The sequence below is a fragment of the Clavelina lepadiformis genome, chromosome 1, assembly GCF_947623445.1.
Source record: "Clavelina lepadiformis chromosome 1, kaClaLepa1.1, whole genome shotgun sequence".
Classification (NCBI taxonomy): domain Eukaryota; kingdom Metazoa; phylum Chordata; class Ascidiacea; order Aplousobranchia; family Clavelinidae; genus Clavelina; species Clavelina lepadiformis.
In genome coordinates, this window is record NC_135240.1 from 13,257,204 (window position 1) to 13,266,299 (window position 9,096).

Genomic DNA, 9,096 nt, shown 5'->3' on the forward strand with positions numbered 1-9,096 from the left:
GTGACATCTGCGGTCGAGGTTCTTCCTCGACAATAGCGACTATCAAAGCTGACTATCAGTTCGCGGGCCAAAAAATCGGTGCTCGCGGGCCTGCAGTTGGACCACGCTGATCTAAATGATGAGTGTTCACACCATTACTGTTGGATGGTGGGATAACACATGGATATTGCTGTCGACACGGAGAAACAATAGGCCAATTTACATGATTGTTTAAAACGAATATAATCACTGATCTGACTGTTTCGTTTTTGGCAAAAAAGGAAATCTACATCAGATTTGAAATGCATTTGCTTTGATCCAACAAAATGTGTGGTTCGATGATGCGGATTATGCAATTGGGTTGTATAAAAGTTCTACACTAGCCTAGTAGCCATACCGGTAACTAGACTAGACCTGCCCCAAGCCAACCAAATAAATTACTCCATATCTTTCTCTAAAAACTAAGAAGTGAGAATTCCGTACCTGCGTAACGAAAAGTTCACATGACACTTTTGAGGCACTTGTGTAACCCAGTTCAGTAGCCTAGATCAGTGGTTCCAAAGTTTTTTTCAAAGCGACCTAAGTTTAAAGAAAATATCAAACTGGTACTATCTTGCGACCCAACCATATTCATACAGATATTAAATGCCATGTATTGAAAACTTTTATTAAAACACTTCATAATAATCAAATTAATGAGAAAGCTGTGCTTGTTTGCCGTCAGTGAGTCTGTGTAATCGTGGCGTTACTTTACTTAAGCACAGCCGCAGGTCATGTTCAACTTCCAACCGATTTCGATGCTTTGTTTTCAATACACACTTTGCACTAAACCCAGTCTCACAAAGCCAAGTTGTCGGAAATGGAATCAGATTTTGAATCACAAACTTTGAAACGGTCGGATACACTTTATACATGGAAGCCCAAAAATGAATGTTTGCAGAATTTTTTGGATATATTTTTTTGAAGGACCCAAAAGTAATATGATTTGTTGCTTCCGCCGCCATGTCCCAAAACTCTTCTGTCACATAGTGGGGTAGTTGAGGCAGATCTGCGCTACCATATGTATCAATCATCCAACTATTTTCATTGGTAGGCACCAGGGTTTCACCATAATAGTGCACAACTTTTGGACAAGCTGTTCCAGGTGTCAGATTATGGTTTGCTTAATAGTAACTTCTTTGTCACATGTATAGTGTGTTAGTTCAGGGAACATATCGTATTCATCTCGAGCCACATAGCTTTTCCAGAGAATGAGTTTTTTGTCTAGTAAGCAGCAACTTTAGCGGAGTGATCAATTAATTTAAAACCAGTGCCTTGCATCGATAAATTCAGACTGTTCAGAGAGCCAAACATATCAGAAAGATGAGTAACCTTTGCATTGAAATCTTTTTGACAAAACTTTTCAGCTAGTGCAACCATATTCTCTTGCCTCAAGAAGATAACAATTTCTTCTTGCAGATCGCAAACACGTTTCAGAACATGACCCCTTGATAGCCATCGCACTTCCGTGTGCAGCAGCAGTGCTTTATGATCAGCATCCGTGTCAGCGCACAAAAACAAAAAGCTTGCTTTAATCAAATTCACACATTTTATAACAGAATTTAATACTTTGTGCAGTCCTTGCGATATTTTTTTGCAGCAAAGGTTTCTCTGTGGAGAAAATAATGTGTTCATTCAACACTTGGTGCTTTGTCTTTGATTCGTTTTGCTACTCCAGACTTGAAGGCAGTATATGCCGCTGCACCATCAATGCAAATTCCAGCACATTTATTCCAAGGGATGGAGTACTCTGTAAAGAAACTATTCAGGCATTGAAAAATATCCTCACCCTGCAATTTTTATGTTTTGCAAAACAACAAACCTTCTGATAAAGCTGCACTGTAGATGTAGCGAATAAAGACAGAAACCTGAGGCAGACCAGCAATCAGCAGTGTCTGTAGATTCATCCAATTGAATGGAATAAAATGGAGGCTCTTTCACTTGGGATAAAATCTGTTCAAATGGAGGCTCTTTCACTTGGGATAGAATCTGTTCAAGAACATCATCAGACATGTCTACTATGCGTCTTTTCACTGTGTTATTTGACAAAGACACTGCATTCAATTTTTAACTTTCTTTCTCACCAATCATTATTTCAACAACTTTTTTCATAATAATTGGCATTAGCAAATCCTCACCAATTATATGAGGTTTTTTCTGCTTTGCAACCTCGTAGGAAGCAACATATGAAGAGTAGACAGTTAATTTATTTTCTGCTGTGAATGCTATCATAACATTTTTCTGTCCTTAAATCGATTTTAACTTACGCTTAAAAAATTCAGCAGGCTTTGATTTTTTTTCTAAGTGGCATTGCAACTTGTTTTTCTTCATGGAATCTGCAGAGAGAACTTTCAAACATACCAGAAATTTTGGTTTACCGTTCAATTCAGTAAAACCAAGTTTAAGAAAAGATTCATTATATGATCGTTTTGCTATCTTCCTTTCAGTCTAAAATCAAACAATTAAAAAGTCTATCTGCTGGAAGTCAAGGGTTTGCTGAAAAGTGAAAGCCAAAATACTTGCAGTTTAACTTTCAATAACGTTTTCAACTGTGCGTTATTGCCCTGGTCTGTCCAAGTGCTTTATATGAAATCACTCCGCAGTCTCCACGTGCTCAAAACTTCTCCTCTTCAAGAGTTCGATGTTGAATAAAATGCAAGTATGAAGTAATAAAATAATAATAATAAATCGGTAATAAAAATAATAATGCGACATATGATACACGTCACTTTTACCAGCTTTCCTCGATAATGCTCTGTCGATAAGACGCCTATGTACTTATTTTTACAATTATCTGTGTTGTTGAACTTTGTAAGTCTCCAAAGGCTTTTTCTATAGGTCTATTGGTTTTATTGCTTAGGAAATATTTACAAAAAACAGGCGACCCAGAAGAATTATCAGGCGTTGGGTGGCGACCCACACATTGGGAAACACTGGCCTAGATCACTCTATCTATTGTACCGTATATATATTTTTCATATCAAAACCAGTTGAGTTTCTTCTAATTTTCTTACTCAAACTACCAATATATATCTGCAATTGTCATGAATAAATCTTTTTAAAGTAATACTAAGGTTAACCAAAAAATTGGTTGTTCAAGGTTATTGCCTTGAGTTATATATGTCAATCTTTTTTTAAAAAAATGGCTTGCACAAACAAAGTCAATTTTACTGTTAAATGCTTCTGGCATCTGTATCTAAAGGGACTGGGTAAAACCTGGACACGACGCAATCCGCGGATCGTCCATGGACGGTTGAAAATGTGCCGTATCTAAAGCTAAAGAGGTCAGTGCATATGCTACTCTAAATTAGGCCATTAAAGTACAATTTTTATAAAACAACTGCAAGCTACAGCACGAACACCCACTTAATCCTCCAAACTATAAATGTTTAACAATCTGTCAGAATTTACATCAGAAGTTGACACGGAGTAACCCAAGGTACAGGTAACAAAAAACAGACTCATAGCTTTAAGCTAAATAAGTGGAAAGTTGACCTTTTGCTATGGCTGCCCAGCCTGCATAAAACTTTGGTTACACATCGCAGTTTGGTCAGCAACTGGCTGACTGGCAATATATTTCGGTATTAAATTAACCAAAATTACTAGGCTAGCTAAAAAGTTGAATCAAGCCCTATGTAAGCTCCCTGGGATGGTCTCAGAATATTTTCTGTGATTAGGTGTTTTTTCATTGTTCTGTAAACACGCAATTGTAGCATTACTGGTTGGAAATTTCAATTGGTAACTTTGTTTATTTTGCAAATGTTACTTCATGTCAACACCAGCTAACACGTGAAACCACGCTACATTTTTCACTAGGAATTCGTTTATAAACAAAGGAACAACAAAAGCTGAGCGCAGGGAAATAATTTAAGTATAAACTTTTAAGCTATAAATGCATACAACCATACGACTAATGTTATTCTCAAACTAAACCTAGATCATTACCAAACGAAATTGTGTCCGTCTAATAATTATATAGCACTGTTAATAATATACTAGCCTATAGAAACTTTGTTTTCTAGTTGAATGTAAGCTAACTAGACACCATCATGGTAAAATTTTCACATACCCTATGATTATGATATAGCAACAGATTTATGAATTATGATACAATAAAGACAAGGAACATTTCAGCGAAAATAGTCTCTATTTGTGGATGTTAATCTGCAGTAACGTTAATAGCATATTTTAATACATATTCATGTTTATATAGGATATTTTAAGTTTACGCTGAACCTGTCATGAAGTTAAACCTTGAGCAAGTAAGATTTGTTTTTCTCATTTCATGGGAGTAAGTAAAAGACGGACTACGTACGGACTTTTACGGATTTCGTAAAATAAGTAAAAGACGGACTTTTAAACGGATTCCGTAAAATAGGTAAAAGACAGACTTCTATGGACTTTTACGGACTGACCAATTTGGTCGGCTAAATATTCAAATGATTTTTTTGAAATTATGTAAGTTGAGAAATTGGGTTTATGTTATTATCACAAGGCTCAGCTTTCTTAAACGTGTCGAAAATGATATACAGCAGGTCTACACAATTTCATGTCTTATGCAAAGATGTGCACGGTTTCGATGTGTTTCATGATACAATTATAAGCGTTCACCTGAATCATCCCTTTCAGTCTAATTTGGACTTTCATCTTTGGACTTCTTGTACTCGAGCCTGTGTCTCGTTGTGGTATTTGGTCTTGATTGGAATTGGAATATATTACGATGTCAATAAAATGAACATTAATATGGACAGAGTCTGTTGAGTTGAATGCAAGTTCAATGATATCAGAATACTGGCTGTGGTATATTTCACGACCGACATAAATTCGAGACACTTGAATATGGCTACAAGTCCATCGCTTATTTTATCAACGAATTGTTTACGGACTTTATCTATACTGTGACAAACTTGGTTGAGTATAGCTACGGACTTTTTCATACTGAGACGTTCAATATGAAGTCCATCGCTTGTTATATTATACGGATTTTCTTACTTTTAATCAACATTTTATTATTCCATACTAACTACTACGAAGTATTTTAATCAAACTCTCTGTCTGGCTGTTGTGACAGTTATTAAACCTTGCAATTTATTGCCTATTGACCGAATACTCTACACTACAGTCCAACTGAAAAGTATGGCAGTTTTCGACCATAAATCATGTTATCATCATCATCACAAAGATGCAAATTTTGGCTTGATGGTGTGGCGGTCGTGATAATAAATTTAAATAAGTTCTATAATTGGCATTTTAAAAGCGATTGTGTGTTCTCCGGTTAGATGTAAATTGAATATTTAAACAAGTGTGTTATGCTTGCTTAGTTTGTTATTCAAATATTGTAGCGCTAAACCGACATACCACCTATAGTTGAAATGTTTCAAGTAGCATTGTATTTTACGGCGCAAAGTTGGATGGTACTTTGGTGAAAAGATTAGATGACGTAGAGTCGTAGAATAATACATATGACATATGTTACACGTAGTATGGCAAGATGTCTGTCGTTGATTGGCTGGATACAGCGGTATAAAAACTTAGGTTTGGTTAAAATCTCTCTCTTCTCCTCTTATCAGTTTACCTTCTGGATTAGTCATTATTGAATAGAAGTGATAGCTCTATTCGAATGTGAAATGGTGATGAAATTGTTTCTAATGTGACTACGACTATATTTCGGACAATATAACAATTTAGACCTTATAAATGTTGTGCTGATTTAAAGAAACAATTAGAGAAAGCATACGCAACGGAGCCAAAGACAAAATAGTCTAGCAGTTCTAAAAGAAAGACGACAATCTTTGGCTTTAGGCCAACCTTAAAACAATACACATTGCCATCCCCACAATGATGTGCACTGAAGTCTCAATTCTTTGTTTTACTTATTATGAATTGGTATTCGCACAACCAGCTTTTCTTTGATTAAGTTATTTATAATAAATCACGATGAAGATAAAAAAATTTGGCATACATATTAATAAATGTCGTGTGTGCAGTTTCCAAACTCTCTGCACTGGCTCTACCGCAATTATCTTAGCATAAAACGCAGTTATGTTAGACCACAAAAACGTTACATCTTAGAACTAGTGTAGAAACCACCACACTGCAATTCTATTACAATTACATCACAACTATACAAAACCTATTCAATATAGCCTACTTTCACGATTTTGCAAAATGCTGCATGCTGTAGTGACTCCATCCAAGGAGGCAACAGTACCTGAAATGTAGTGTTATGCTACCGTAATTTTGATGCAATGAAATGAACTGAAGCATTCTCACAAACATTTAATAGACGGGAACAAAACTCCGACAGCAGGATGATATGCAAAATAGACTTATGCAAAAGAGTTGATTATTATTTCAACGCAAGTAGGTCCCACAGCCTGTTGTTAAATAAAGGTAGGCGGTTAGGTTAGAAGGCTAGCCTATGCAAAAAGTTGATTTTAGCTATATACCGGTAAGGTTTTATTGGAGGTTAGATTAGAAGGTGGAGTTAATTTTGGTTTAGATTGCTGTGTAATCACATTTACGCTGAGTTAACGGTTGAACCAATGATATGAAGAACATGATGGGAAACTACCTCCTCCTCGTTTGTTTCTTTTTTATGAGAAGAGAAGGTTTTGTTTTTCCCAACTCACGCATGGTTGCGTACACTTACTCGCTCACGTTTCGCCAGTAGTGGAGAAAAGTTTTACGCATTCGCATGGTTCGTTTATGGCGATTGTAATAGGAATTTTAATAATTGATATAATTGGCATTTTAATAAGCGATTGTGTGTTCTCCAGTTAGATGTAATGGAATATTTAGACAGGTGTATTATTCTTGGTTAATCATGTTATTCAAACAATTGTATTCCTAAACCGACATACTGACAGTATATGAGTGTTTTTAAGTAGCGTCGCATTTTAGAGTGTATAAAGTTTGATAGTGCTCGTGGTGAAAAGCTCGGTGACGTAGAATATGACATATCTATACGTAGCAATGCAAATAACATTTCTTTCGCTGATTGGCTCATAAAGGATATAAAAGCTTAGGCTTGGTTAAAATCGTCTGGCTAGGCTTTTCTCTTTTGCCCTTCTGGCTTATTCAATATTCAATTGAAGTGATAGCTCTATTCGGATTAGAAAAATGGATATGAAATTGTTTTCTGATGTGAATACGACTATATCTTGGACAATATAACAATTTAGATTTTAGACTTTATGAATGTTGTGCTAGCCTCAAGAAATAATCAGAGATAGCACACGCAAAGGAGTCAAAGATAAAAATAGTCAAGGAGTTCTAAAAGAGAGACTAAAGCCTTTGGCCTTAGGCCAACTTAAAACAATCCACATCGCCATCCCCACAGCACGTTTAGCTAATTAAAAAGTAATCTGGATTTGACAGCGTTGGGTATGGTGAAAAAAGCCGTAATGCCGTAATAAGAGCGATAATCTACAATGACGTTAATAGGCTAGTGATAGCTTTGAGAATTCGTGGGTTAGTTTGGACGTTAATACTGTATTGAATACAATGGAAGAATTTATTATGAAAAGGTTAGGATAACCTAGGCTTATTTATTAGGCTATAAAAAGTTGAATAATTCCGGCATTTAGTTGAGATTATCATCGGTTTTTTACACTTTAGAAAACGCTTTAAAACACCTCAAAATGAAATATATTCTCATATTTATGCGTAGTCTACAATACTTGCGACAATTGATACAGTATAGGCTACAGTGTTGAAGAGCCGTACACAACGATAACCCGCTTATCATAGATTTTCGTTTCATAGGTTTTCGACTGTAGGTTATATTTATATTGGAGGAAAGTCTCCCACGAGAGGACACTTTTGGGAAAACTGCTCTCACTCAAAAATGAGATATACGCTTTCGCTAATCTTATTATAGATTATGTTAGATATCACATTGTTTGAAATTATAGCCTATGCATCAGTTTTAATAAGTTTTTCCTGTTATTTGTGAGCGTCTTAAAAAATAAAAATGACTTTTTTGTCCGAGCTTGGATAAAAATGATAAACCAAGACGGGACAGCATACCGTATTTTCTTGAATAGAAACCGCACGATTTGATTAAAAGTAAACAATAGAAGCAGCGGAAGACAATGCTGAAATCGCTTCGGTGTAATATAAATGCTGTCATTGAGAGCTTGCACATGCGAAAAACAGCAGTTATCACATTCAGTAGTGATCGGATAGTAATAGAATAAAATCTTTTTGTCAAAAGAGTGCGCAGAATTTTATTGTCACCTAATCAACACTACCGGTACTTCATGTAATAAAATTAGAAGCCGCCTTCGAATAGAAGCCGCCCTCGAATAGAAGCCGCGCAAAACGTTCAAAAATAAAAAATAGTAGCCGCGGTTTCTATTCAAGAAAATACGGTACTTATAAACCCTGAATATTAAAACCTTTAACAGCAGCATTTGGGCCTGGCCAATAAATGTACAAATATAGATACTTGTTGTGGTTTTCAGATGTTCAATTACAGCTTAGTTTTCTCGAACTAGAAAAGGATTCAGATAGTATAAAGTATAAACCATTATTATTATTTCGTGGTCTTTTACAGCGGGTTGAGGCCGCTACCGTACTGTTAAATTTTTCACCCGATTCGTCTGCTTTCCGCCCATTGAAATGGGTGGAAATGCGGTATTATTTTCCCATTTGAATGGCAGGAAGTATGCCTTTCTTACCCTAGAGTAAAAAATATGCATTTGGAATGGGGAGATGTTTACTTCGGCAGAAATATAGTTTGTGGGAAACCCCATTGCTGAAAGCAGGTCCATTTTAATGGGCGGAAAAATAGACGAATGGGGTTCACAAACCATATTTGTGCCAAAGTAAAATTCTCCCCATTCCAAAGGCATATATCTTACTCTAGGGTAAGAAAGGCATACTTCCTGCCATTACAATGGGAAACATTTCCCGTACTGGGCGGAAAATAGACGAATGGGGTGAATTTTTCCATTAATCTGGGGTCGCGCGACATCTGGTGCTGTCATAGCAGGTCACGCGACCGGTATAAACATCTTATATGTCATTACGATGACAATAGATATAACAATGTGAATGATATAACCCAGTGCC

General features: G+C 36.1%; 2 protein-coding genes across 2 annotated transcripts; both read right to left on the minus strand.

Annotated features, from left to right (window-relative positions):
- Positions 1-558: 558 nt before the first annotated feature.
- Positions 559-2,289, minus strand: LOC143452240 (protein FAM200C-like). The gene is made up of 2 exons (XM_076953131.1): positions 1,841-2,289; positions 559-1,779 (listed from the first exon to the last, which is right to left on the minus strand). The coding sequence occupies exons 1-2, from the start codon at positions 2,029-2,031 to the stop codon at positions 1,650-1,652; spliced, it is 321 nt and encodes a 106-aa protein (XP_076809246.1). The 5' UTR covers positions 2,032-2,289; the 3' UTR covers positions 559-1,649.
- On the minus strand, positions 672-1,398 carry LOC143449311 (SCAN domain-containing protein 3-like). The gene is made up of 2 exons (XM_076949463.1): positions 1,314-1,398; positions 672-1,114 (listed from the first exon to the last, which is right to left on the minus strand). Exons 1-2 carry the CDS (start codon positions 1,396-1,398, stop codon positions 672-674), a joined length of 528 nt encoding a protein of 175 aa, XP_076805578.1.
- Positions 2,290-9,096: the final 6,807 nt, after the last annotated feature.